At 51.6% G+C, this 27,938-nt stretch overlaps 1 protein-coding gene and 1 long non-coding RNA gene across 5 annotated transcripts; one reads left to right on the top strand and one right to left on the bottom strand.

Annotated features, from left to right (window-relative positions):
* Positions 1–128: 128 nt before the first annotated feature.
* On the bottom strand, positions 129–1,782 carry LOC112647005 (uncharacterized). Its single transcript, XR_003128032.3, has 2 exons — positions 1,343–1,782; positions 129–388 (listed from the first exon to the last, which is right to left on the bottom strand). It is a non-coding gene; the product is annotated as an uncharacterized LOC112647005 (long non-coding RNA).
* On the top strand, positions 1,771–27,870 carry LOC112647000 (ATPase family AAA domain containing 3A). Of its 4 annotated transcripts, XR_004815629.2 has the most exons (17): positions 1,774–2,097; positions 6,335–6,411; positions 7,124–7,225; positions 7,544–7,603; positions 8,985–9,054; positions 9,358–9,523; positions 9,721–9,790; positions 14,245–14,400; positions 15,357–15,413; positions 15,637–15,762; positions 16,005–16,129; positions 16,612–16,663; positions 16,991–17,061; positions 17,918–18,085; positions 19,382–19,490; positions 26,935–27,479; positions 27,513–27,870. XR_004815629.2 is itself a non-coding variant. In XM_049110480.1 (16 exons), exons 1-16 carry the CDS (start codon positions 1,896–1,898, stop codon positions 25,814–25,816), a joined length of 1,674 nt encoding a protein of 557 aa, XP_048966437.1. In that variant the 5' UTR covers positions 1,771–1,895; the 3' UTR covers positions 25,817–25,865. The 4 variants fall into 4 exon arrangements, 3 of the variants coding, with proteins under 3 accessions (XP_048966437.1, XP_048966438.1, XP_035571844.1); XM_049110480.1 differs by lacking the exons at positions 26,935–27,479; positions 27,513–27,870 and adding an exon at positions 25,754–25,865 and having other exon boundaries at positions 1,771–2,097; XM_035715951.2 differs by having other exon boundaries at positions 26,935–27,870.
* Positions 27,871–27,938: the final 68 nt, after the last annotated feature.

Consider the following 27,938-nt stretch of genomic DNA (forward strand, 5'->3'; position numbering starts at 1 on the left):
ATTGCAAAGTACGGAGCTCTTAGATGAGGGAAACTGGGACCCCCTCTCCCCCATCAAAGGGAGTGCACCTACCTTACCTAAATCCTTAAACAACCATCACCTCTTTCTGTTTTTCGAATTAAGGCAAGTTAAATGAAACTGATTTTATTTTTTTGAAACTGGTTTTTAAATGCAAGACTATTCTCAAAGCCATTCCTTTTTATATAAAAGTACACAAGCTTGCCAAATGCTGGCCTGGGCTGGACGGAGCAGAGTGGATGCCTTTTACCCACTTCCTCTTCTCGTTCCAGCAGAGCCTCTATGGGGTGCTGTGGGAGGTGCAGCTGGTGGCCGGTCCACTGCTGTTGGACAGGGAGGGCATCTGGCTGGGAAACTCATCTAGCCTTCTCTATGTGGGTGGGTGAAAGATCACAGAATTATCTTTAATTTTCCCCTCCTTTTCTTTGAGGGGAAAGACACGGGGGCTGGGGGGGGGGCAGAGACAGAGAGAGAGAGAGAGAGACAGACATAGACAGGGCAGCCCTGGTGGCGCAGCAGTTTAGCGCCGCCTGCAGCCCAGGGCTTGATCCTGGAGACCCTGGATCGAGTCCCACGTCGGGCTCTCTGCATGGAGCCTGCTTCTCCCTCTGCCTGAGTCTCTGCCTCTCTCTCTCTCTCTGTCTCTATGAATAAGTAAATAAAAATCTTTAAAAAATAAAAATGATAAAGTTAAAAAAAAGAGACATAGGCAGAGGGAGAAGCAGGAAGCCCGATGTGGGACTCGATCCCGGGACTCCAGGGTCACGCCCTGGGCCAAAGTCAGAGGCTCATCCGCTGAGCCACCCAGGCTTCCCAATTTTCCCCATATTTTCACCCAGGCTCAAAATTCTCCAATCTGGTAGCCCGGGTGGCTCAGCGGTTTAGCGCCGCCTTCAGCCCAGGGCGTGATCCAGGAGACCCAGGATCGAGTCCCACGTCGGGCTCCCGGTGCATGGAGCCTGCTTCTCCCTCTGCCTGTGTCTCTGCCTCTCTGTGTGTGTGTGTCTCATGAACAAATAAAATCTTAATTAGAAAGAAACTCTCCAATCTAGTGTGTGTGTGTGTGGGGGGGAGGTTCCCCCTCATTCTGGGACTTCACCGGCCCGTCAAGGAGACGAAAAGGGCAACTCAGATGTTGGCCCCAGAAGCGAACTTTGCTAAGTCGAAGCAGCGCCTTCTCCGTCCACCCTCCCCCGGCCCCGGCCCCGGCCCTCGGACTCCCGGGCGGGGCCGGCACGCAGCCTCGGAGGCTCCACCTCCGCGGAGGGCGCCGTGTCGTGGGACTCCTGGGCTTGAGATCCGTATCCATCCCATCCTCACCCACCCTGTTGCGGCACGAAGATCGCAGGCGCACTGAGGATGGAGCTCTGCGGAGGCCCCTTAAGGAGCTTGTCTTCCGCCGCCTGGGGCCCCACCGGCTTCCGCCCGACCGCCGCTTTCCGCAGGCTCTCCCTACGCCGCGTTGCCCGGACCACGCGAACCCCGCTCCGGCTCCCGGGCACCGGTCTCTCCGCCCCCGCTCCATTGGGGTAGCGCGGAGGCCTACAGCAGCAGGACACGTGCGTCCACCAACCGACTTTGTCCCTGATCGGTCCCCGTAACGGGGCGATTCGCCCCGCCCCTCGACGGCCCGCCCCCAGGGCCAGTCTGGGCAATCGTGGCGACGCGGCTGGTGACGTCGCGGAGCGGCGGCTAATCGGAACGCCGCACCATACGTGGCCCTCTTGCGCTTCCGTCGCCTGGGAGAAAGGGGCGTCCTTGCGCCTGCGCAGGCCCTCTGACCACCGGCTCGCTCCGCGTGGAGGTTGCCCGGACCCGCACGCTTCAGCTCCGCCAGAGCTCCCCGCGGCGACCGTGCCGGGCGGCTCTCGCGCGCCATGTCTTGGCTCTTCGGGATCAAGGGCCCCAAGGGCGAGGGCGCGGGGCCGCCGCTGTCCCTGCCGCCCGCTCAGCCCGGGGCCGAGGGCGGCGGAGACCGCGGCGGGGGGGACCGGCCGGCTCCCAAGGACAAATGGAGCAACTTTGACCCCACGGGCCTGGAACGTGCGGCCAAGGCGGCGCGGGAGCTGGAGCACTCGAGTAAGTGCAGCGGCGGGGGCGGGGGGCCAGCCTTCCGAGCGCCGGGCGTGCCGGGTCCCTGGGCGCAGGAGAGGTGCGCAGCTGTGTCCGCCGCACCTGCCCGGTGGGGACACCGCTCTGCGGGAATCAGCCTGGTGGCTGAAGCCGCCGTGCGTGCGGGGAGGGTGGGGTACCAGCACCTTCCCAGTTGCGACGCGTCCTTTGGTGAGGAAGCTGGTGCAGACGAACTTTGAGAGGTCGCAGGTGGCAGGTGCTCGGGCTGGAGTTCCTCAGTTACTGTCGACCAGGGGAGCTGCAGCCACGTGGCCGAAGCCCGGCCAACTCTGGGAGCCGAGTGCAGTGTTGTTAGCAGTTTTCCCCTTGAGAAGGGACCCGCAGTTGAGGGCCACTGGTTTTATGGAAAATAAAGCAGATGTGTGCTCGTTGGAAAGCATTAGCGTTCCGATAGGTGGGGTCTGTAAAACCACCAGATCAGTCTGTTCCGGCCCCACCTGATGGCCTTCCTGACCCAGGCCTTTGAGGCACCGTTATCTGCTGGACCTTCACTAAACTCACGTCTTTTCTTCCCCACTCTCTTTTATCACATTGGCTTAACGATTTTTGATTTAGGCTGTAGGGTAAGGGTGTGAGGACCTAGGATACAGAAGGTGCAGAATAAATATTGATCGGAAGAACACAGTAGTTCTCAAACTTTTGTTTGAACGGAGGTAGTCTTTTTTTCCGAGGTTGTATGGAGAAGTCACGTTGTAAACAGGTCTAAACAGAAGTCTGAGGAGGGGGAGGCTTGGCACTTCGTGGTTCAGTCCCTGCACTTCCCCAGGGCTGTGAGAACACCCTCGTGCAAGGATCCCCGGAGGAACATTAAAAACATTTACGTTTGGGTTGGGCCTAGGACAGCCTGCTTCCTTAGGCCTAGCTGGAACACCACTGGTCCCAAACCACGTGTATTGAGTTTGCAAGGTAATTTCAGTTACCAGGGTAGTTTGAGAAACCCTGGTTGGGCTGGGCATCAGGGCACCTCAGATAATGACAGGATTTTCTTTTCTTTTTTTTTTTTAAAGTCAAGTGTTTTTTTTTTTTTTATTTTAATTTTTATTTATTTATGATAGTCACAGAGAGAGAAAGAGAGAGGCAGAGACATAGGCAGAGGGAGAAGCAGGCTCCATGCACCGGAAGCCCGATGTGGGATTCGATCCCGGGTCTCCAGGATCGCGCCCTGGGCCAAAGGCAGGCGCCAAACCACTGCGCCACCCAGGGATCCCCAGGATTTTCTTTTTTTTATTAAGGTTTTATTTATTTATTCATGAGAGACACCCAGAGAGAGAGAGAGGCAGAGACACAGGCAGAGGGAGAAGCAGGCTCCATGCAGGGAGCCTGACATAGGACTTGATCCTGGGTCTCCAGGATCACGCCCTGGACGGATGCAGTGCTAAACCGCTGAGCCACCCGTGCTGCCCAGATGACAGATTTTTGACACATGACTCAATTTCTTGTCAGAGGTTTAGTTGGGGCAAATCTTTCTGCCCAGCTCTTGGGACATTTCTTCCACTCAGTCGTGCATAGAATTTCAAAGTTCTCTCTTTCTTGGAAGCTGAATCCTACTATCTCCAAACACATGTAATTATATGGGCTTTGGTGAATAGCCTTGAGTGTGTCTAAGAGGGGGTACGTAGGGACCCTTCCTCATGGAATTATGTCTCTGAATAGCCACAGAGCTCCTCCCCCACAATATACTCCACCTGGTCCTCAGGGCCTTGGCTTTTGCTCTCCCATGACCACGCCTTCATTTCTCCACCAAGCAGCATCTTCTGCAGAGTCCCCAGGGGCCAGTGTCTGGAAGTGATGGTCCCCCATCAGTCTCTACATCTAGGAGTTCTATTCTAAGTGTGGGCCCTACTTCATTTTATTTTTTAAAATTTTTAAGTAATTTTTACACCCAATGTGGAGCTCAAACTCCCAGCCCTGAGATCAAGAGTCACACGCTCCACCAACTCCGTCAGCTGGGTGCTCCCTCCTTCATTTTTGTTCCTGCCATCTTCCTGGCCTAACTGCTAGCCAGTGGGAGAGGTTTTACCCTGACGTATCACCTCCTTCTGTCCCCAAACACTTCTTCCCAGGGTGCCGCCTCATGCCCCTTTACTCAACAACCCCTCTGCAAACCCGTCTTTGTGGCATGCTCAGCTCATAGGCAGCAGTGCCTGCCTGGTTAGGCCCAGGCTGTTCATTTGACCTTACTACTGTCTCCAAGCAAACTAAGATGTCCTCAGCTGCTCCTGCGGTATGACCACTTGCTCTGTCCTTTGGGCCCAGCCTGATGCTTCTTCATTCTCTAGTCTCTAGGCTTACCTGAGTGCTCCAGGTATAACCCTATGAAGGTGGTTGTGTAAAAGAGCACTTTGCCTGTAGTGGGTACTAAACTAATGCTTTGGAATGCACCACTCCTGTTACAGGATGATTTCAAGGCGGTAAATGATCATCGGTAGTGTTGAAATTGTAGCTTGTGCTTAGTGGGGCATGTGGATGCCAGGCACTGTGCTGAGGTTACCTGCTCTTTTGTTTCCCTCTTTTGACAGTCAGTGGCTGAGAGATCTCTGTTTTCAGGTGAGGTTAACCTGACTGGCCGAAGGTCATGCTGTGAGTACAAAGGGCAGCTAGGACCTAATCTCAGCATTGTTGATCTGTGGCACCCACGCTCCTCTATGCTGCATCCAGATGAGCACTGTTGTTGGTCTCACTCCCTCCTGGTCAAGTGTCATTTATGTTAAAGGGGCTCCTAAAGTCTGTTCAAGCTTTGGCTTTGTGGCTTCCCAGATTTACAGTGCAGGGTATGGGACCTGGTGCCTTTGTGCTGCCTCTCCTTGGGGGCAGGTCCTCAGGTGTCCTGCACCCCTGATCACCAGGGCCCTAGGGAAGAGCCTTGAGGTGAGTTGTGGAGGCTGTGTCAGCCCAGTCTGGACTGGCTCTGAAGGTACTTCCCAGGGTTAGGCAATATGTTCTCGCCATACTGCCTTCCCTAACAGACTGAACACCGTGACTTCCACGTCCATTTCGATGTGTGGGTTGCTTATAGAACTACACACAGAAGTCATGCTCTAATTACTGATGTGTTTGCTGCAGCTTGGGCGTGTTGGGTACTGGGTTTGAAGGCTTCGAAAAGTAACACAGACCATGACACCGAGGTTGAAGGATAGATGTGAGGTCCGCAAAGGGAGAAAGCTATGTACGTTGTAGTGTCAGGGAACTGGGTTCACAGAGGTTCCCTACCTTCTTTCCATGCTGTTATGTATTAGAACATTTTTTTATGGTGAAACCTTATATATGGGGGAGAACTGTGTCATCACTGAAATATTTAAGAAGCTGGGTGCACAGGCTTTTTTGGCAAGGAGAGCACCAGAAATTAGTTTTTTTCCAGAATAGCCAAGTATTGATGGATATGAATTACGCCTTATGAATAAAATACACAAAAAAGATATTTATAACATATGTGTTTATAACACGAAGTCTGTGAAGAGCCATCACTCTGTGCGTTGGCTTATTTCTAACATAATTGTTTATTCCTAATCCTTTGTGTTACCTGTGTATGTTTGATAGCAGATTAATAATAGGTATTGGAGGGACGCCTGGTTGGTTCAGCGGTTAAGTGTCTGCCTTCAGTCTAGGGTGTAATCCTGGAGACCCGGAATCGAGTCCTGCATTGGGCTCCCTGCATGGAGCCTGCTTCTCCCTCTGCCTCTGCCTCTGCCTGTGTCTCTGCCTCTCTCTGTCTCTTGGGAATAAATAAATATAACTTTAAGAGTAATAATAATAATAGATACTAGAGACTTAAAAGAAATGGGCCTACCACGAAAAATATGGTACTGTAGCCACCCATTGTTTTTTGTTTAATTGGGAAATGACTGCCATGTTGACCATCCTACTCTCAACTAGCATGGGATAGCCTTTCTGATAGCTCTCCAGGATGTGACAGCTACGGGGGGGGGGGGGGGGGGGGGGCGGGGAGGATAAGGTCTTGTATGTGGGATTTTCTGTTGGGGGTGGGGCAGACATAGGTGACGAGAAGGGGCTGTGGTCTTTGGAGGGTGGGGTCACCAAACAAGATCTGGCCTAGGAATGAGAGTGGGAACATGTGTTTTGTGGTTGAGATTAGCTGTGGTCTCCCTGAAAGCCCCTTGGCACGCATGAATGCTTGCCTGGTGCCCCAGTGTCCTGACACCTGCTCTCTTCCTCTTCCCTACAGGACATGCTAAGGAGGCACTGAGTCTTGCACAGATGCAGGAGCAGACATTGCAGCTGGAGCAACAGTCCAAGCTAAAGGTAAGTAGTGGGTGTGGTGCTGGCAGTGGTCAGCCTCATCCCTGCGGCAGAGGAAGGACCTGGAAAGAGATGTGCACGTAGGCAGTAGGCACAGGGTGGGTGCTTCAGACCTCTCCTTTCTCAAATTTGCTTTCTTGCTTATGGTTAAGAAGGAAATAGGAGGAGGTCAAAGACAGTGGATTTGTGGCCCGAGTACAGTAGCAGAACTACCTGGAAGGGCTGTTGTAGGTGAGGACCATCTGGTCTCCCCAAGGGAGATTCTGACCTGGTTTCTCTGCATCCGGCAGGACCTTTATGCTGAGCATGTAGCAAGCATAAAAAAGGCACAGGCTCTGCCCTCCACCATTGGCTGTTGTAAAGCATAATTAAAAAGTGAGCACATTATATAAGGCACTGTGGAAGCAGTGTTGGGGAAGGGAGTGACAGACTTCCCAGGATACTGTCTCGCTCCTTGGGGGCCCACCCTGTCTGGTTCCCTGGTGCTTCCCTACCTGTGGGTCTGGGTCATCCTGGGGCTTGGTGCCCAAGTGGCCAGCAGATACGTAGGGTGCTGGTCCAGGCTATGTCTTCTGGACACACCGCCTGCTCCTGTCCAGCCCCTTTGGAGCCCACAGGGGAGAGGGTTGTTGAGGCAGTGTGAGCCCTGAGCTCAGAGCCCTGAGGAGGAGGCCCCAACAGTCTCTAGGCTTGCAGCAGCTGGTATATTCTATAGGAATACGAGGCTGCTGTGGAGCAGCTGAAGAGTGAGCAGATCCGCGTGCAGGCTGAGGAAAGGAGGAAGACTCTGAGTGAGGAGACACGGCAACACCAGGCTGTAAGGATCACATGGGCACAGGGGGGCCAGGGTGGAGCACTTTGGGGGCACACCAGGGTCCTAACGTTCAGTCTGGGTCAGTTACTGCCTCGTTGAGGCTCTGGGATGACCTTGTGCAAACCTCAAAAACCCATGGATCCGTCAGTGCTCAGTATGATGGGGAGCACACGAGTCCCAAGTGTGTTCGTTAACAGCAGGTGGAGGTGGGTGGCTTCTCTGAGGCCAACACCCAGTAAAGTCTGGATTCTTATGCTGGTTTCAGGCCATACACCAGTTTTTCCAGCTGAGCCATATTCACACTGCCCTCTTCCTCCCTAGAGAGCCCAGTACCAAGACAAGCTGGCCCGGCAGCGCTATGACGACCAGTTGAAGCAACAGGTGAGCTTAGCACACTTGCATGGAAGGGGTGCTGCCTCTGTCTTCCCTGAGAGCACAGGCATCTTTTGGGGCAGCGGGTAGGCCAGAATTCAGAGTTGTTTTACCAACCGTTAGTGCTGGGTCCCAGGAAAGCGTGCATGTGCATGCTTTTACACACACAACACACCGGCCCCCAGGCTCTGGCTGTGCTGAGGGTTCTGGGTGAGAATCTGGAAACCTGGCTGTGACATGTTCATGGTAAGGTGGTTTCCAAACATCTGTACCCGTTACGGCATTACAGCTTTTAAATTTCCCAGGGAAACTTGGGTTATCTGAAAGAATGAAATCTTACCATTTTCTACAACATGGTTGGAAGCTAGAGAATGTTATGCCAAGTCAGTCACAGAAAGACAAATATCGAAGGATTTCACCCATATGTGTAATTTAAGAAACAAAACAGGTGAACATGGGGGAAGGGGGGAGAACAAAGGATGGAGGGAAACAAACCATAAAAAATTCTTAACAGAGAACAAACAAATAGATTTGTTGGATGGGAAGAGGGGAGGGGCAGAGGGGGATGAGCATTCAGGAGGGCACATGATGGGATGGGCACTGGGTGTTGTAAGTGATGAACCACTCAATTCTACTCCTGAAACCAATATTGCACTCTGTGTTAACTACAATTTAAATAAAAAATTTTTTCAAAAAAAAAGAAAAGTAAACCTAATAGGGGAAAGACAGTGTTTTGAAGACTAGACTGGGGGCTCAGCGGTTTAGTGCATGCCTTCGGCCCAGGGTGTGATCCTGGAGTCCCAGGATCAAGTCCCACATTAGGCTCCCTGCATGGAGTCTGCTTCTCCCTCTGCCTGTGTCTCTGCCTCTCTCTCTGTGTCTCTCATGAATAAATAAAATATAAAAAAAAAAAAATGAAGACTGGACTGGGGATGCCCAGAGGTCTGCCCTGTGGCAGAACTTTGCTAGAGCATGAGCTCCTGTGCCACCGCCCCCCACTTCATGCACATGTGCACATGTCCTAGGTGAGATTCAAACTTGCTTGTAGAGGGCTATAGTGTGTGTAGGCCCTGGGGCGTCATTCTCAGAGAAGTTCTCAGGGGAACAGAGGCTTCCCCACAGGTTGGAGTATCTCCTCTCTTAGATTGTTGATCTTTCATAATATTTTTTAAATGGTATTTATTTATTCTTGAGAGAGAGAATGTGCATAAGCAAGGAGGAGGCACAGATGGAAGAGGAGTGAGATTCAGGCAGTCTCCCTGTTGAGCACAGAGCCCGACATGCAGCTCAATCCCATGAGTCTGACACTCAGAAGACTGAGCCACCCAGGTGCTCCTGATTGTTTCATAATTTTGAAAACTTTTCCCTTTCCTCTGTGGCTGCTTCTCAGCAACTTCTCAATGAGGAGAATTTACGGAAGCAGGAGGAGTCGGTGCAGAAGCAGGAGGCCATGAGGAGAGGTAGAGTTGTCATTTCTGCCTGGGGTTTGGGTGGCTGTGTCCTTGGAGCTGACCTGGGCTCGAGAAAGGCTTCTAGGGAAAGCAGGCTGTAGGCAAGCAACATTCCAAATGCTCCCGATGGGGTCTCCTAGGGGCTCCATGTCCTTCAGTTGGGACTTTGTAGCAGAGACCTAGGCAGGCTAGGTGTTCCCACAGGGTCTGCCATGTGTTGCCTCCCTCCTGTGAGAACAGTTGCCGGGGCCTCACTGGAAGGGATTAGGGACCCTGGGCTGAACACCATCTTCCTGTTGTTTCCCTGGGCAGCCACAGTGGAACGGGAGATGGAATTGCGCCACAAGAATGAAATGCTTCGCGTGGAGGCCGAGGCTCGGGCACGGGCCAAGGCTGAGCGTGAGAACGCGGACATTATTCGTGAGCAGATACGCTTGAAGGCTGCTGAGCACCGCCAGACCATCCTGGAGTCCATCAGGTGAGGCCCAATCCCCAGTGGGCCCCTGGCAGAGTCCTGTCGCAGATGTCTTCTGGCCCTTCACCTGTGTCAGGAGGCAGCCTCAACAGGTGCTCCCATGTGCTCACCTTCAGGGCTGACCTTCAAAGCCCTGGCCCTTTCTCCAGCCAACTGCCTAGATCCATTCTTCCCTGGTCACATTGCTGCTTCCTCTACAGGACAGCTGGCACCCTGTTTGGTGAAGGATTCCGTACCTTCGTGACAGACTGGGACAAAGTGACAGCCACGGTAAACATCCCTGCCACATATTCCTGCTTGTGGCCTATGTCGGGGTCTCCGGTGGGTCATGTCCCTCCCTCCTGCCAGCACTGAAAAGTGCCTGGTACTCAGTGGTGGGAAGTGTGCCAAGCAGGTCCAAGGTGTAAGCATGTGCTGCCGTTGTTCCTTCTCGCTCCCCTCTGGTGAAAACAGGATGTGGTGCAGCCTCTGGGTGGAGGGCACGTGAACAAGTCAGTGTTGACACTGGCAGCAGATGTGCTGGTAGAGGGGCTGGATGATGTGGGAGGAGGTGCTAGAGTTTCAGTTTCCCTCTTCCTAAAAAGGGTTGCCCTTTAGAAGGTGTAACTGGAAATCTACCTGGTGGCCTCAGGTATGAGGCCCAGCTAAAACTCCAGGGGGTCCCAGAGATGTGGCAGTGAACCCCCTTTAAACCATGTGCCTGTGAGGGTTCCCACCCTCTGGTGGGAAGCAGAAGGCAGCCAACAAGGCTGTAGGACTCCAGGCACATGTTCTGTGCCATGCAGCTCTTTAGCACTCAAGGCAGAGGGAAGGGCATTGGCTAGGACTGGTTCCTAAAAAGCCCCCCAATTCTGTAAGTACTTCTGCATGCCAGCATTGTACCAACCCGTCTAGGCTGCACAGTGTGACTGGGTGCCTGCTCACATGGTACTGATGTCTTAGCAAGGGGTGAGGCAAGTAACCATGCTGACCGTGAGTGTCCTGAGCATCTGCGTTCCTGGCCTTCTGACCTTTGAGGTGGTTTCTGCAAGTGCCTTGCTTTGTACGGAGTTCCAGCATCATTCTGGAGACAGTGAGGGGTGATAGATGAGGTCAGTTTGTGGCTCGAGGAAAGCAGGGTCTGGACTATCTAGGGAAGGTTAGCGAGGAAACCTGCAGCTAGTGAGAATGCTGGGATTTTTTTTGTTTTAAGATTTTATTTATTTGTTAGGATGTGTACACACGAGGTGGGGGGGTAAGCAGACCCCCTGCTGAGCAGGGAGCCTGACCTGGGGCTCCATCCCAGGACCGCAGGATCATGACCCTAGCTGAAGGCAGATGCTTCATTGATGGAGTCACCCAGGCACACCTGACTGCTGGTTCTTTTTTTTTTTTTTTTTTTTTTTACTGGTTCTTAAAATGGACCCTGGAGTCCTCTGACTCAGCCAGTGACTTGGGGTGAACAAGGGCACCCATCACACTCTTCCCAAACATCTTTTGAGTAACACCTGGTTGGTAGTGGGGATCCTGCTAAATGTGGGTGTAGGCTCCGTGGGTAGTGCAGCCTGAGGCCTGTTGGGGCTGGGTAAGCGGGGCAGTTGCTCTGGCTTCAGAACAGGGCTGCCTGGAGGTAGGTGCTGGCTTGGGGGTCTGACCATATCCTTCCATTCATTGCACAGGGAGCTGCTAGGACTGCAGCCTCGTGTTCAGATGAAGAAAATGGGCTTTCCTCCTGTCTGCCTTGGGTGCCCTTGGCTCAGAGCAGGGTTCATGCAGGAGGGACACCCAGCATTCATTCTAGCACAGATCTGGGTAGGGATACACATCCAAACCTTGTGGACAGAGCTGGTGTGGGCTTGGCTGCACTGTGTCCAAGCTCCTACCTCAAGCCTTGGTGCCTTACCTGCATGCTTACCTCCCTCCTGACCCTCCTCCTTGCCCATCTCTTCTTTGGGACTCTGGCACTTGCACATTGTCGCAGGTGCTGTGCCAGGTGACACAGAGTCTGGAATCTAAATGTCAGTGCCTGTCAGTATTGACAAAGAGAGCTGTACATGATAAAATTGGTGCAGTCAGTATGCTGACCTGTTCATTGTTTGAAGGAACTACTGGCTTTCGTTTAACTGTGGAATTCATTTATTCAGAAAAAGAAGAAAGAAGCTTCAGAAACTTCAGAAAGAAGTTTAGCTTTGAGTGATGGAGGGCATGGCCTGTACACAGGAGACCTGGCCACCACTCTGAGCTGTGCTCAGCCCTGCAGTGGCCTCTATGTGGATGTGGAGGCTCGCAGTTGAAAGCCACAGATAAAGATGTTCTAAACCTCAGGGGCTTGCTTCCCAGCTTATGTCTGAAATTGGCCACTGGATTGTGAGTGTTGCAGGGAAGGAAGAGGCTAATGAACCTGCAGGAAGAACTCAGGTCTTGTTACTGTAGTTTTGGTAAATAAGCAGTGGCTTTTCACCATCTACTCACATGTCTGATGTCTTTCTCATGACCCTGCATCATGCAGGGCTGAAGGAGGTTATGTGTGGGTGGTCAGAGGCCCTTAGGGCCAGTTTAGGCAGAGACCCAGCAAAGTGGCAAGAAGTTCTGAGGAAGGAGCTGTGTGGCTTTTTTTTTTTTTTTTTTTTTTTCTTTAAGCTGTGTGGCTTTACATCTGGGTGAGCTGCCATGCTGCTTCCTCTCCATTCTTTTTTTTTTTTTTCAAATTAATTTTTATTTATTTATGATAGTCACACAAAGAGAGGGAGAGGCAGAGACACAGGCAGAGGGAGAAGCAGGCTCCATGCACCGGGAGCCCAACATGGGATTCAATCCCGGGTCTCCAGGATCGCGCTCTGGGCCAAAGGCAGGCGCTAAACCGCTGCGCCACCCAGGGATCCCTCTTTTTTTTTTTTTTTAATATTTATTCATGAGAGACACAGGCAGAGAGAGCAGCAGACTCCATGCAGAGAGCCCAATGTGGGACTCAATCTTGGGACTCCAGGATCATGCCCTGGGCTGAAGGCAGACGCTCAACCGCTGAGCCACCCAGGCATCCCTCCATTCTTTTTTTTTAAATAAGTTCTACATCCAACGTGCAGCTTAACTCACGACCCCAAGATTGAGTCACATGCTTTTCCTATTCAGCCAGCCGGGTGCCCTCCCTCTGTTTTGATAGGAGAGGCAGGTTGGCCTTTCTGGGAGGCACCTGTAGGCATCTCACTGTGTCTGGGCTGTGAAGGTGCACACCCTCCCCAGTGCCCACTGCTGCATGGTCAGAGTAGCATCCTATTGTAGCATCTCTCTCTGTGACAAAGGGTCACAGAGAGAGATGTGTGAACTGGCTGAGGCACAGGAGACAGTGAGAGGAGCCCTGGGTGGACTTGACCTTGGGGGTAGCTGAACCTTTATATCCTGGGGTCCTGACACCAGGTGACACCACTTTTTCCTACTTTTGGCTTTGCCACAGTGTCTCTAAAAGGAACTCTATTTTAACTTTTTAAAGAAAACTTCCAGTGACCCACATCCATCATCCCCTGCCTCCAGTGGGGGTCACCTTTCTGGGGTGTCCATTTTACTACTCATTTTTCCCTGAAGTGTTTTATTTTTTATTTTATTAAGAGTTTATTTATTTTAGTGTGAAAAATGGAGACGTACGTGTGAGCAGTGGGGAGAGGTAGAAGGGGAGAGAATCTGGGCAGAGTCCACACTGAGCTCAGAGCTGGATGCAGGACCCAATTCCATTACTGAGAGGTCATGATCTGAGCCAAAACCAGAGTCAAGACACTCAACTGACTGCCCCCCCCACCTGGCCCCCCGCCCCCTCAAGTGTTTTAAGGTGAATTAAGAGCATTCCGACTAGTCTTGTGGTACCCCGTGTACTCAGATCTCTTTAGTGCTTTCCAGCTGTTGTAAACATCTGTGTTTGCTAGTTGAGTCTCTAATGTCCATCTTCAGTTTGGAATCCCTGCCTGCCCAGGGCGGTGTTGTGGGCTAGCAGTCCCGGCCTGCCCCCTGACAAAACCAGCAGGGATTCCGGACACAGGACTGGCTGAGGGGGAAAATGCCTCTTGGCCATTCTTCCTGTTTGATAAGCTGCTCCTAAGTCAATCATCAACCTTCCCAGTGAGATGGGTAGAGGGGTGGTCGCTGGAGAATGCTGGGCAATGTCAGATTCGGAAGCTGATGGCTACTTTGGGGCGGGTGCAGTCCCACCTCCCCCATCACAGTCCCTTTGGGCCCTTGTTTCTGTCACTGTGATCGCCATCTGGTCTCCTGGAACCTTGTGTGTGTGGTTTAAGAGTCGTTGTTTTCCCCTGCAGTGGCCAGGTTGTCTTGGAGGGAAGATGTTTCGGTTGAGTTTCTAAGTGTTGGTGTACTTTCCAGAAACCTCTTCTTACTGTTGGTCATGTGCCCTGTGATTGTGCTCCCCACCCCTGCCCCCGTGTTTGGTCTGTCCCCCATGAGCCTCAGGATCTCTGTCTACAGCTGAGGCTCTTGTCGCCTGGAAGCTTCCCTAGTATAGCTGGAGTGCATCCTCCAGTAGCTTTCTGAGAAAGAGTGGTTATGGTAAGCTTTTTGATAGGTCGCCTGTCTGGAAATGTCTGCAATCATATGACATCGAGCACCAGCTGGGATGCTCCTGTGTCAGCCTTGTCACCACCTCTCATGGGATGGGATGAGGTGAGGGCCCAGTGCCGACTACTAAACAGTGTGGCACAGGATGGGTGGAAGGCATTCACCTTCCTGCTGCCCCGCTCCAGGTGGCTGGGCTGACACTGCTGGCCCTCGGAGTCTACTCTGCTAAGAATGCCACATCTGTTGCTGGACGGTACATTGAAGCCCGGCTGGGGAAGCCGTCCCTGGTGCGAGAGACGTCTCGTATCACGGTGCTGGAGGCTCTGAGACACCCTGTGCAGGTAATTGTGGGCTCAGTCCTCACTGGAGTGGCATGTCCTGCCCAGTTCCTTCCGACATTTCAGCCAAGTTGTGAACATGTATTTTCACTTTCCCCTCTTCATCCAAATACTGTCTATTCTCTCTGGCTCATTGGATTTGGTTGTGGCTTTTTACTCCTTGATGTTGTCCTGGGAGCCTGTGCACATTTGCAGTGCAGAGACCCTCAGCCTAGTCCACTCCGTTGCCTCTGGATCTGTTGATGTGCCTGTCCTCCTGGGGCTCCTGTGAGAGAAGTTGCTGGAAGTAGTATGGTGTCTGCTCTCCTCCTCTAGGAGAGCCAGGCTTCCTGCCCAGCTTCATGTCACTCCAGTTGTCACTCCATGTCCATCCATGGGCTGTGGCTGCATCTCCAAAGCAATCACTTGTGCTTGTGGATAATTGGAAAAATAAAGATCAGTAAAGAATTTTTTTTTTCTTGTAAGATTTTATTTATTAGAGAGCACAAGCAGGGGGGAGGAGCAGACTCCTTGCCAAGCAGGAAGCCTGATGTGGGGCTTGATCCCAGGACCCCAGAATCATGACCTGAGCTGAAGGCAGGCACTACCCGACTGCACCACCCAGTTATCCCAAGATCAGTAAAGAATCTGAAGGGCCTCCTGGGTGGCTCTGTCACTTTAGTATTTGGCTCTTGATTGCAGCTCAGGTCGTGATCTCACTGTCGTGGGATCAGGCACCGAGTTGGGCTCTGTGCTGTGGCGCTCTCGTGTGCTCTCTCTGTAAATCGTCTAGCCCAGTGCCACAGCCAGCCCTGTGTGACCCTTCTAGAGCGGGAGCAGGGCCCAGTCCTGTGCGGCCTGGAGTGTGATCGCCACGGCAGTTGTTTCCATGCGGTGGTCTGGTTGTGCCCGGCACTCCATTCCTGTTTGATAGGCTCTGCAGATGAGCCTGTGTCCATGTTCCTCCTTTCTGTCTGTAGGTCAGCAGGCGGCTCCTCAGTAAGCCTCAGGACGCACTAGAGGGCGTCGTCCTCAGTGTAAGTGGTACTACCCTTCTGGGGGCTGTCAGGAGCATTGGGGTGGGAGGTGCCCTTCCGCTGGGGGAGCTTTTCTATAGGATGGGGCTGCTTCTTATTCCTAAAGTAGAATTTGCTGCCTGAGGCCCAACCTGGGGTAAGCTGCCTCTTGGGGTTGGTCCAGATGCTCAGGAGGAGCATCCTGGCAACAGAGCGTCCCTCAAACTGCCATGTGCCCTGGCAGCCCAGCCTGGAAGCACGCGTGCGGGATATCGCCATAGCAACGAGGAACACCATGAAAAACAGGAGCCTATACAGGAATATTCTGGCATATGGGCCTCCTGGCACCGGCAAGACACTGTTCGCCAAGGTGGGGGCACTTGGCCACACAGCGGGATGGGTTGCCATGGGCAGGGGCTGCAGCTGGGGCTTGTAGGGATACGGCGCTGGGAATCAGGGCTCATGTGGGGGGCCAGCTCTCCAGTCAAGGGGGACCCCTAGCAGCAGCTGGTAGTGGGGCTAAGCTCAGTCTACACGGGCTGTGAAGGGTAGGGGAGTAAACACGCTTTGCCCTCTGCCCGCGCCGCCTGCCCCCCCCCCCGCCCCCCCCAGAAACTGGCGCTGCATTCAGGCATGGACTACGCCATCATGACAGGCGGGGATGTGGCCCCGATGGGGCGGGACGGCGTGACTGCCATGCACAAGGTCTTCGACTGGGCCAGCACCAGCCGGCGAGGGTGAGCTGGGCCCCTCCTGGGATGGCTACCCCCAAGCATGCGCATACAGTCCAGATTTCTAGTGGCCACTGAGCTCTAGCTGTCGGGGTAGGGGGTAGGGGAGGTCAGTGACTTTCCCTGCAGCCCAACTACATGGTTGCACACAAGACTGGAACGCTCTGGGATAGAATCTGAGGGAGAAGTTCACCCCAAGGATGGATTCCTGGTGGCTTGTGCTTATCACAGGCCTCTTCCTGCCTCTGACATTGACACATTGAAGTCACAATAATTTACTGCCAAATTAGGATGTTTAGTATGAACCAGTTGCTTTCCCACAATACTGGCACTGGGCATACCCCTCTCGGGCCTGGGGTCCCTACCACCACTGAGGTTAGCAGGTGCTTTGGGTTCCTGAAACTGAGTTCAGTTGCTGTGTGCTCAGCACCTTAGTGTGCATTGGGTGGCCCTCACCTACTTCTCATTTGGTCTTTTCTCTTTCACAGCCTCCTGCTCTTCGTGGATGAAGCCGATGCCTTCCTCAGGAAGCGAGCGACTGTAAGTATTCTGGAAGCTTCTTTCTGGCCTGCTGGGCCTGGCTGGCATAGGTGAGCGATCAGGAGTGGTGTGTTCAGTGGCTGCATTGGCACTTTACAGGGAGATTGCTGGTCGCTCACAATAGAGTCTCACCCAAACCTGCTCCTCAGCCACGCTTTCTTCATAAATTTGGTCTGAGAAACAGGAGTTGATCCTGTGGCATTTTTAGAGTTTTCCCTGGAGTTAAGTTTCATGGAGACCTTGTTGTGTGTGGCTCCCAGAGGGTTGGAGTGGAGCCTTCAACTTCCCTTGGCTGCCTTCCCCCTGACACCAGAACTTTCTCTGCAGGAGAAGATAAGTGAGGATCTCAGGGCCACCCTGAATGCATTCCTGCACCGGACGGGGCAGCACAGCAGCAAGTGAGGGCCACCCGCCGGTGCGGAGCCCCTTCCTAGAGGGAAACTGAGGTTCCATTTGAGCTCACGTGCCTGCTGGGGGCAGAACTGGAATAGGCCGGGCCCCAAGGGTGATGGGAAGGGCTAGTCGGGGTGAAGGGGTACTTTGTGGAGACCCCTGAGAAAACATGCTGGGGGAGTCTCAGGACAGCCTGGTGGCAAGTCCTCACCCACAGGTCACTGTACTTGGTGTTTCTGGCTGCCCTCCAGCGATGGGCTATTGGGATGGTCACCCCACGGCCAGGTCCCCTGGGACATTGGTTGCTCCAGTAAAGGGCTCACAAATCCTCTATTATTGCTCTCCTGGATCATTGAGGGCCTTCTAGTACTGTGCCCACTGGTCACGCAGGGGCACACCTATCCTTGCTGCTCAGCTGTGCAGCCACCAAGTCATATGTGTCCCCCTTCCCTGCCACAGCTGCTGCCAGCAGAGACTCCCCGCCCCTGCTCAGACCCCTTGGAAGTCTGGTCCAGATTCCTGCTGAGTTGGCGCTTCTGCTCAATTAGCAAAACCCCAGACCCTGTAGATTAGGTTGGGGAGGGGCAGAGGTCTGTCTCAGACCATGGGTTCCCTGTTCCTCCTGTGCATAGCACAGCTTATGTGGCCACCACATCAGGCTGGACTGTTGGTCCGCAGAGAAGTGTGGGAGGGAGGGATGGGTGGCTGGACAATGCTGGGCCTTCCTGACATTTTCTGGGTTAAAAGCTACCAGATAGATTCTGCTAGAAAATTGTTCTATGTGGGTTTGAGAGGCCCCTACTCTGGGGGCAAGTGCCCAGCTTGAGCAGCCCCTTAACCCCTGCTGTCTGCTGGCTTCAGGTTCATGCTGGTCCTGGCCAGCAACCAACCCGAGCAGTTTGACTGGGCTGTCAACGACCGCATTGACGAGATGGTCCGCTTTGACCTGCCCGGGCGGGAGGAGCGGGAGCGCCTGGTGAGGATGTATTTTGACAAGTATGTTCTGAAGCCAGCCACAGAAGGAAAGCAGTAAGTGTCCTGATGGCCCAAGTGCTGTGGGGCCCTTGGCACCCCACCAGCTCCTGGCTCAGGTGCTACACCCCAGTCCTAAGCCTGTGGTTTCACATTGGGTTCAGGTGTGTTCACCTGCTGGACCCCATGCCTCTATCCTGCTTTTTGCTGGGTTTTTGACTTAGTCTTCCACTGTCAACAAACCAGCATCTCCATCCTTTTGTCTCACATGAAGGATTTCTTAACAGTTTGCGGCTTTTGAGGAATCTAGGCTGCAGTCAAGCCCTGGAGAGTGAAGGGACCGGCATGGCAGTTGCCAGACATTGGCCGAGCTTTGTTCACTTCGGGGCTGATTGGGCAGTCTTGGAGGTGGACTTACCGTTGTTCACTACTCACCCTGACTCCCGGGAGTCTCAGGCACCTTGCCAGCACACTGCAAGGCCTCAGTTCTGCGGAAGTCACCAGGCAATGGGGGAGCCCTCCACATTCTGTCCGCGCCACCCTCACTCATCACTCTGTCCACAGTGCTCCAAATAGGCGATGGCCTATTTTTAACCATCTCCAGGGAGCCAGATCTCAAAGCAGCACTGACCTGAATCCCTCCTGTCGCTGGTGGCAGTGAGAGCCGTCTTCTGTTCTAGGACGGGCTTTGCCTGCCAGCTCCTACTGTCCCTCTGCTGCCTGAGCCCTTGCGTTCCACTATCTGGGCCTCTCTCCTTTGCACCCGGGTGGCCCCAGTACTCCTCACTGTTCCAGTGGTTCATTCTAGCCTGACTGCAGCCCAAATATCAAATGTGGTCTGACTTTCTGAGATCTTTTTTTCTGTGAGTGTTTGACCCATTCTCCTGGGTCTTCAGCCAGACCTGATTGGGGAGGGGTCAGCACACGAACAAGAGATGTGAAACAGCACTCTAACCTGGACGTGTCACCTTTCCTTTGATTTCCCACTTGTTTATTAGCAGCTCACGCTGGACAGGATTTCTGCAGCTGCTGTGCTGTATGGGCCCTGCAGGAGGTCTGAGTGAGAAGGACGTGGTTCCTGCCCCGACAGTGCATCATGCACTGCTTTCTGCACATAGCCCAGAAAGAAGAGAGGTGCCCAGCGGGGTAAAAAAAGGCAGACCAGGCATCAAGAGCAGATATTAGGGCAGAGTTTGGCTCTTTAAAAATTGGGGCATTCAGTTGGGGTTGCTGTCACTGGCAGATACCCCACTTGTCCTTTCATGTAGGAACCAAGGGGCCCTCCTCGACCTCCAATCTTGCCCTGAGTCCCTCAGGCACCCAGAGCATCATGTGGGAATTCCTCCTTCCCAGGCGCTTGAAGCTCGCTCAGTTTGACTACGGGAAGAAGTGCTCCGAGATTGCACAGCTGACAGAGGGCATGTCGGGCCGGGAGATCTCCCAGCTTGCTGTGGCATGGCAGGTGAGCAGGGGACACTTGCCTTACAGCTGCGAGCTTGGCCCATTGGGAAATAGTCACATGAAGATGGCTGGTGCCGACCCCTGCCTCCCCCGAGGTGTTTCTGTTGGAAGGATTTTCTGTACACAGATGTGATGCCCTGCCCTACTTTCCAGCCACCACCTGTTTCTGCCTCCACTGCAGGGAAGGTGTGGAGAGGTATCACTGGCTTTATGTATTATGGCCTACTCATTGTCATTGTGGGTTTATTTATTTACTCATTCATTCATTCATTTATTCATTTATTTTAAAGATTTTATTTATTTACTCCTGAGAGACACACAGAGAGAGAGAGAAAGAGAGAGGCAGAGACACAGGCAGAGAGAGAAGCAGGCTCCATGCAGGGAGCCGGACATGGGACTTGATCTCGGGTCTCCAGGATCATGCCCTGGGCCAAAGGCAGCGCTAAACCACTAAGCCACCCAGGCTGCCCTCATTGTGGTTTTAGTCCAAATCAGGTGGGGCTTCTCTGAAATCATGTGTGTTCCCTGGGAATGAACCAAGTGTCCATATGGGCATCAGTGTTCCATAGGCCTTGATGTCTCAGTAACCACTGGAGTCTGTTCCAAGCTGGGTCCTAGCACATTTGGGACAGGTAATTCTATAGTTAGTGGGGGTTAAGGGACCATGGGGGGCACATAGGGCATCCTGTGAGCTATCTGGCTCCTCAGAGGGCAAGTGAGATGAGGAAGAATGAGTGAATCTGATCTGATAAGGGGTCAGGCATCTCCTTCCCAGCAATTCTCCAGATGGAGACCATGAGTGTTGAGGATTGTCTGCTCCATGTAGTTTATTGTGGTGTCCTGAGGGTAGCATGGATCACACGAGTTGACTTTATCCTTGTTCTGTGGCCCAAGGGCACACAGCCTAGGGTAGTTCTTGTCATTCCCAGCACCCACTGTTTGCTCCTGAAATGTCCACAGTCTCCCCGCCCCACCCCCTGTACTCCCAGGGCAGAAAAGCCAGCTGATCCCCAGGAGTCCTCAGTGCAGCCATCCAGAAAGCATTTGCAGATTGGTGATCGCTGAGGAGTGAAAAGCCCTATAGGTGCAGGGTGCTGACTGGCTCCTGTCTCTGACCATCCCTTAGTTTTGTGCTGACATCGCTTCCTCTGTGGGGTCTGTGCTCAGATCTGTCTGAGGCTACATGACAATCCAAACATTAGAAATACAACAGTGCTTTTAAGTGAACATCTATTTTGTTAATTAGATACCTACTTTGATTCGAACATGGTAGCTTGGGTACATAGGGACTGTGTTAGTCTGAGAGAGCTGGGTTGTGCTGCTGTGACAGCTCCAGACTGAGTTCTCCCTGCATGGATCTGCTGAGTGCTCTGCTCCAAGCTGTCGTTCTTCAGGATCCACTTCTCATGAGGGTGGCTCTGTTTCCACAACCAACAGGGTATAGGATAGGACACCTGTCAGCTTGCACTGCTCTAATAGTACTGCAGCCCAGGGTCACTAACCATAGACTTTCCTTTCCTTCGAAGGTTCCGAAGGTAGGAAGTCCCAGATCAGGGTGTCAGCCAGGGTGGCCCCCTTCCTGCCTTTCAGATGGTTGTTTTTTGGCTTTGTCCTCGTCATGTGGCAGAGAGAGCTCTGGTGTTTAAGGACACTTGTCCCATAGGATCAGGGCCCCACTCTCATGACCTCCTTGAACATTAATCACTTCCTTAGACACTCCAACTCTAAATACAGCTGCACTAGGGGATAAAGGCTTCACTGTATGAATTTAGGGACACATTCAGGCCCTGACAGCAAACCATCCCTGCTTCTCAGTGTTTCCACCATGAACCAGCATACCTCCTTTCTGTCCACATCACATGTCAGCTGGTTGCAACAAGCCTGGTGGATAGAGAGCTGTTTACTGTCAGATGCCACACAAGTGTGGGAGGCAGTGGATAGATTCCCAGAGCCCCTGGGATGCTTTCCCTGGGAGGTCCAGTCCTCCACCAGGGTGTATCCAGTCATTGACCAGTGAGCTCAGCCCAAGACATGTCAGATCATCCTATCATGCTCACGGGAGAGGAGAGTGAGGGACAGAGAGGAGGTACCACAGTGTGTTGTGTACCCCTGGCTCAAGAGGAGTGTGCTCACATGCTCTTGTGCCCTCGGGCGTAGTGCTGATGGTTGGGCTTGCTCCTGCCTGCTCTGCCCCTCCTCCTGGGCTAGACTGCTTGGGGGTCCCTTCACGTACTCACTCTAAAGTCCCTGCTGCTTGTATGATGGTTTTATCTGTGGAGTTCATGCTGCCTCTTAACCACTCTGTTGTGGGAATTCACTGTGTTGTTATTCTTTAAAGGAAATTTATCATTTTAACCGTTTTAAGGTACATACTTGGCTTTAAGCGCATTCCTGTTGCTGTGGAACCATCACCACCATCTGTCTCCAGAACATCTTCCCAAGCTGAGATGCCACTCTGTTAAACACTAATCCCCATCCCCCTCCCTGGTCCTTTGCACCCACACATCCACTTTCTGTGAATGTAATTCCTCTAGGCAATGCATATGAGTGGAACCCTGCAGTATTTGTCCTTTTGTGACTGATTTCACTAAGCATAATGTCCTCAGGTCCATCTGTCTTGTAGCACGTGTCAACATTTTCTTCCCTTTTAAGGAGGAATTGTAGTCCCTTGTGGATGTATTTCATTAATCCATTCATCCATTGAGATGGACCTTTGAGTGGCCATTGTGAATAATGCTGGTGTGAACGTGGGTGTACAGGTATCTGACACTGCACTCTTCATTCCTTTTGAGTATATACTCAAGTGAAGGTACTATTTTTTTTTTTTTTTAATTTTTATTTATTTATGATAGTCACAGAGAGAGAGAGAGAGAGAGAGAGAGGCAGAGACACAGGCAGAGGGAGAAGCAGGCTCCATGCACCGGGAGCCCGATGTGGGATTAGATCCCGGGTCTCCAGGATCACGCCCTGGGCCAAAGGCAGGCGCCAAACCGCTGCGCCACCCAGGGATCCCTGAAGGTACTATTTTTAATGTTTGAGGAGCTGCCATGCCATTTCCCACAGTGGTTACACCACTTTACATTCTCAGCAGAAGTGCACACAAGGTGGTTTCTCACCCCTCTCACCAACATTTGTTATCTTCTGGTTTTTTTGAAAAACAGACATCTTTGTGGATGTGAAGTGATGTATCATTGCAATTTGAGTTGCGTTTCTCTGATGATTATTGACATGGATATCTCGTGTGCTTTCTGGCCATGTGCTATGTTTTTTGTGTTTTTTTAATAAAGATGATTTATTTATTTGAGAGAGAGCATGAGTGGGCAGAGAGGGAGAAGCAGGCTTCCTGCTAAGCAGGGAATGGGACACTGGGCTCAATACCAGGATTCTGGGATCATGACCTGAGCTGAAGGTGCCTGAGCCACACAGGACCCCCTCAGCATGTATATTTTATTACAGGAATGTCTATCCATGTCCTTAGCCCATTTATGAATAGGGTTATTTTTTGTTGAACTTTAGGAGGGTTTGTTTTCTTTTTGTTTTTTAAGATTTTTTTTATTCATGAGAGACAGAGAGAGAGACAGGCAGAGGAAGAAGCAGGCTCCATGCAGGGAGCCCGATGTGAGATTCAACCCCAGAACTCTAGGATCACACCCTGAGCTGAAGGCAGATGCCTAACTGCTGAGCCACCCAGGCGTCCTAGGAGTTCTTTATGTATAGTGGATACTAACCTTTAATCAGATAGGTGATTTATAGAAATTTTCTGCCCTTCAATGGGTTGCTTTTCACTCTTTTTTTTTTTTTTAAGATTTTTTAATTTATTTATTCATAGAGACACAGAGAGAGAGAGGCAGAGACACAGGCAGAGGGAGAAGCAGACTCCATGTAGGGAGCCCGACGTGGGACCTGATCCTGGGTCTCCAGGATCACACCCCCAGCCGTAGGCGGTGCTAAACCGCTGCACCACTGGGGCTACCCTTCACTCTTTATTTTGTTGATAGTGTCCTTTGATGCACAAAAGGTTTAAGATTTTATTTTTAAGTAATCTATACCCAACATGGGGCTCAGACTCACCATCCAGAGATAAAGAGTCATATACTCTACTGATTGAGCCAGCTGAGTGGCCTCCCCCCCCCTTTTTTTTAAGATTTTGGTACACAAAAGATTTTTATTTTGCTAATAGTTCAATTTGTTTTGTTTCTCATCTGTGCTTTCAGTGTCATAGCCAAGAAATCATCACTAAATCCAATGTTTGGAAGTTTCCTCTGCATTTTCTTCTAGTAGCTTTATAATTTGAGGTCTTACAACTAGGTGGTTCATGGTTTTTTTGGTTTTTTGGTTTTTTTAAGATTTTATTTATTCATGAGAAACACAGAAAGAGAAGCAGAGACACAGGCAGAGTGAGGAGAAATATGCTCCATGCAAGGAGCCTGATGCGGGACCCGATCCCGGGAATTTGGGATTACTCCCTAAACCAAAGGCAGATGTTCAACCACTGAGCCACCCAGGCGTCCTTGGTGTGATTTATGTTTAGTTCAGTTTTGTATGTGGTGTGAGGTAGGGGTTCACCATCATTCTTTTGCATGTGGATATCCAGTGTTCCGCGTACATTGGTTGAAAAGACTGTCCTCTTCCCTTTGAATGGTCTTGGCATCCTTCTTGGAAGTCATCTGACCATACATGTGAGGGTTTCTGGGCTCTCCATTCTGCTCCACTGGTCTGTATCACTGTCATGCCAATACCACACTGATTTGTAGTCAATTTTAAAATCAGGAAATATGAAACCTGAAAATCTTACCCGAGACTGTTTTGGTTATTTGGCCTCCCTTAAGAAGCCAAATTCATATAAAAGAATTCTATATGATTTTTACAATGGATTTCTTTTTTAAAAAAGATTTTATTTATTTATTCATGACAGACACACACACAGAGAGGCAGAGACACAGGCAGAGGGAGAAGCAGGCTCCACGCAGGGATCCCTGTTCTCCAGGATCAAGCCCTGGGCTGAAGGCAGTGCTAAACCACTGCCCCACCCGCGCTGCCCTTTAGGATGGATTTTTTTTTTTTTTTAATTACTATTTCTGTAAAAAGGTCATTGAGATTTTTGATAAGGATTGCGGTGAATCTGTAGATCACTTGGACATAACAAGTTTAAGTCTTCCAACATATGAATGTGCATATCTAATTTGGTATCTAATTTTGATATCTTTTAATTTTTATTTTATTTTATTTTATTTTTTGATATCTTTTAATTTTTAAAATTTTGAAGTGGGCTTCATGCCCTGAGATCAGGACCTGAGCTGAGATCAAGAGTCAGACACTTCACTCAATGAGTGACCTTAATTTATTAGTTTTAACTTTTGGGGAGAATCTTTAGGGTTTACTACATATAAAATTATATCATCTGGAAACATAATTTTACTTCTCCCCTGCCAATCTGGATCCCTTTTATTTCTTTTTCTTGCGTAATTGCTCTGCCTAGGATTTCTAGTACTATGTTGAATAGAAGTGGTGAGAGTGGGCATCCGTGCGTGACTTGTTCCTGACCTGAGAGGAACTGCTCTCAGGCTTTCACATTGTTAATGTGTTTGCTGTGTGGATTCTTCATATATGACCTTTAGAAAGTTAAGAAAAATTTCCTCTATTCCTAGTTTATTAAATGTTTTCACCAAGAAAGAGTGTTGAATTTTGTCAAATTCATTCTCTGCATCAATTGAAATGATCGTATAGTTTTTGTTCTTCATTCTGTTAACATGGTACGTCATGTTGATTAATTTTCCTGTGCTCCATGATCGTGCTTTCCAGGAGTAAATCCCACCTGGCCATTGGGTAGAATTCCCTCACTGTGCTACTGATTTGGTTTGCAAGTATTTTATTGAAGAATTTTGCATCATTGTTCATAGAGGGTATTGCTCAGTAGTTTTATTGGGCGTTTTTGTCTGATTTTAATATCAAAGTTATGCTGGGCTCAGAATGAGTTAGGAAGTGTTCCTTCCTCATCAATATTTTGGCAGAGTTCGAGGAGGATCAATGTTTGTAAGTGTTGACAGAATTCATTGGTGAGCCCATCGAGTCCAGAGTTTGCTGGGTTTTTTTGTTGTTTTTAACGCAGTTTCCTACGTCTCAATAATCTCAGGCTCACGGGAAAGTTGCAAGGATGACATGGAGCCTCCCCCACCCCCATGCCGAGACTTCTTTCATGATGCACATTGGCCATGTCACTGTAGACTCCACCTCAGACTTAATCTTTTCCTGATCCCCTCCAAGGTCTCCCATGTTATTCAGTTGCCATGTCTGCTTCAGCTCCTCTGGGCTATGACAGTTCCTTAGATGACTCTTGTTTTTGATGATCCTGGCAGTTTTGAGGAGTGCTGATCAGGTAGGTGTTAAAGAGATTGTCCTGATGTTTTTCTCACAGTTAGACTGAGATTGTAGGTTTTGGGAGAAGATCCCAGAGATGAGGTACCCTTCTGGTCACATCCTGACAGGAGACGCATGACATCTGTACAACATCACAGGGATGTGACCTGTTGAGGGTGGTGCCCCCCAGGTTTCTCTATGGTACTAAGTTCAGCCATCCCCCAGTAGGGATCCTGGCCTCCTTGGGCAGACATGCCTTCTCAAAGGGGCTCCTGACTCCCTGTACCTCCCACCAGGGAAGCTTCCAGGTGCTTTGGGTGCCCAGTGATCAGGGGCAGTGGAGCCTGGTGGGATATTCTGACCAAGCTGGAATTGCTGGGGGCTCCCAGGGAGCTCTCTTCCTAGGGGCCCTGCCCTCCCCTCAGTATCAAAATGGACCTGCCCCTCAGTGGTATGTGGTGGTTCTGTTATCTATGCCCTGGCCTGAGGGGAGCTTTGGTCTCTGAAGTAGAGGCCTTTCGGGTCTACGGTGGGGGTGCTGAACTGCTTCCTGACAGCTGGAAGCTTTCTGTTTTTAGAAAGTCATTGAGAAATTCAGAGATGTGAGAACATAGCACTGGTGCCAACGGGGGATGTGGGCAAAGCCACAGGCATTGCAAGGATGGTGGCTGCCCTGGGCTGTGGATTCACTTGTAAGCACGCGTGTATGTGTGGACACACCTGCACACGGGGAAGCAAAGCATGTGCTTTTGGCATGTTGGCATGTGTGTGTTCTGCTGGGGGGCCAGTCCCTTCCTAAGACTGAGCACAGGCCTGTGGAAGTTACCGGCTAGCAATCTCCTTGGTGGACTCCACATCCCAGTCTGCCCCCACCCCCAGGAAGTCTTTCAGGGTCTTGGAGGGCATCTCCATAGGCAAGCACATGGGTGGGGCAAGGCAGGCTGCCTCATCCCTGGGTCTGGCCCTGTCCTGCAGGGTGGGTGGTTCCTGGTGACTGGCGTGCTCTGAAAGCCTGGGGCTGGGAGACACTTTTCCCCTGCAGGTGGCCACTCTGGGTGCCCTGCATCAGTACTCTCTTTTCCTGCCAGGCCATGGCATATGCTTCCGAGGATGGGGTCCTCACTGAGGCGATGATGGATGCCCGAGTCCAGGATGCCATGCAGCAGCACCAGCAGAAGATGCAGTGGTTGAAGGCTGAGGGGACCAGACCTGAGGGTGCCCAGTTCCTGATCCCAAGTACACAGGCTGAATGAGCTGGGCCTGAGTACCCAGATGGCTTTACCAGGAAGAAGCACCAAGATGCCCACATCTCATGGTGATCGGCCTACACAGCCGCCCACCTCAGCATTTTTAAATACTCCTCCAGTCAGGGCCAGGACAGCATTAAAGGCCTCTGCTTGGGACCAGCGGCAGCTGTGGCGTCTTTGTGGTGGGGTTGGCTCCTCTGTCCTCCAGACTGTGGTGCTTGCTGGAGAGAGCCAGGCTGGGGCCATCCCCTGACCCCAGGACGCTACTGGGAGATATGTTTCCAAGCCAGACCCATGCCTAGGAACAGTGGTGAAGTTGGCACTGCCGGTTCTCAGGTGCTGGCTAAGCTCTCCTGGCTGCTACATCTGTGACCAGAGGGGCCTAGGTGAGGGAGGTCGGGGCATGGGTAGGGGCCTAGGTGAGGGAGGTCGGGGCATGGGTAGGGGCCTGACCTTGCCCTAGTCTTACCCAGCAAGTGAGGGTTGTGCAGAGCACGTCATTGTACTGCTGGGTGGGAGCTGCTTCTCCCAGTCTGCCCCCACTCCCTGAACTAGGGAGAGGGAGAAGCCCTGCACACATCTGACTGTGATGCACCCAGGGGTAAGAACTAGCTGCCAGCAATTGGTGCGAGTGCCTGCAAGACCCCAGACCCATTGGCCAGGAACTTCTGGTGTGTGGTGGGGTTTCCCTTACCCAAGGGATGTGGCCCTCCATCCATTGGAGTTGGGGTCTTTTTATCAGAATCCAATAAAAACTCTTGACAGGATACCTCACAATGTGTATCTCATGGCTGATTTGGGGGGGCAGGGGTTGAAGGGGTTACAGGTTCAGAGATGAAAGAAGA

This window comes from Canis lupus, chromosome 5 (assembly GCF_003254725.2).
Source record: "Canis lupus dingo isolate Sandy chromosome 5, ASM325472v2, whole genome shotgun sequence".
Lineage (NCBI taxonomy): Eukaryota > Metazoa > Chordata > Mammalia > Carnivora > Canidae > Canis > Canis lupus.

Excerpts from the sequence above, each read along its gene's own strand:
- LOC112647000 (XM_035715951.2), top strand. The coding sequence starts at position 1,896 with ATGTCTTGGCTCTTCGGGATCAAGGGCCCCAAGGGCGAGGGCGCGGGG. Across the intron at positions 9,791-14,244 it reads GGGACAAAGTGACAGCCACG|GTGGCTGGGCTGACACTGCT; the intron begins GTAAACATCCCT and ends GCCCCGCTCCAG. Across the intron at positions 15,414-15,636 it reads TAGAGGGCGTCGTCCTCAGT|CCCAGCCTGGAAGCACGCGT; the intron begins GTAAGTGGTACT and ends GTGCCCTGGCAG.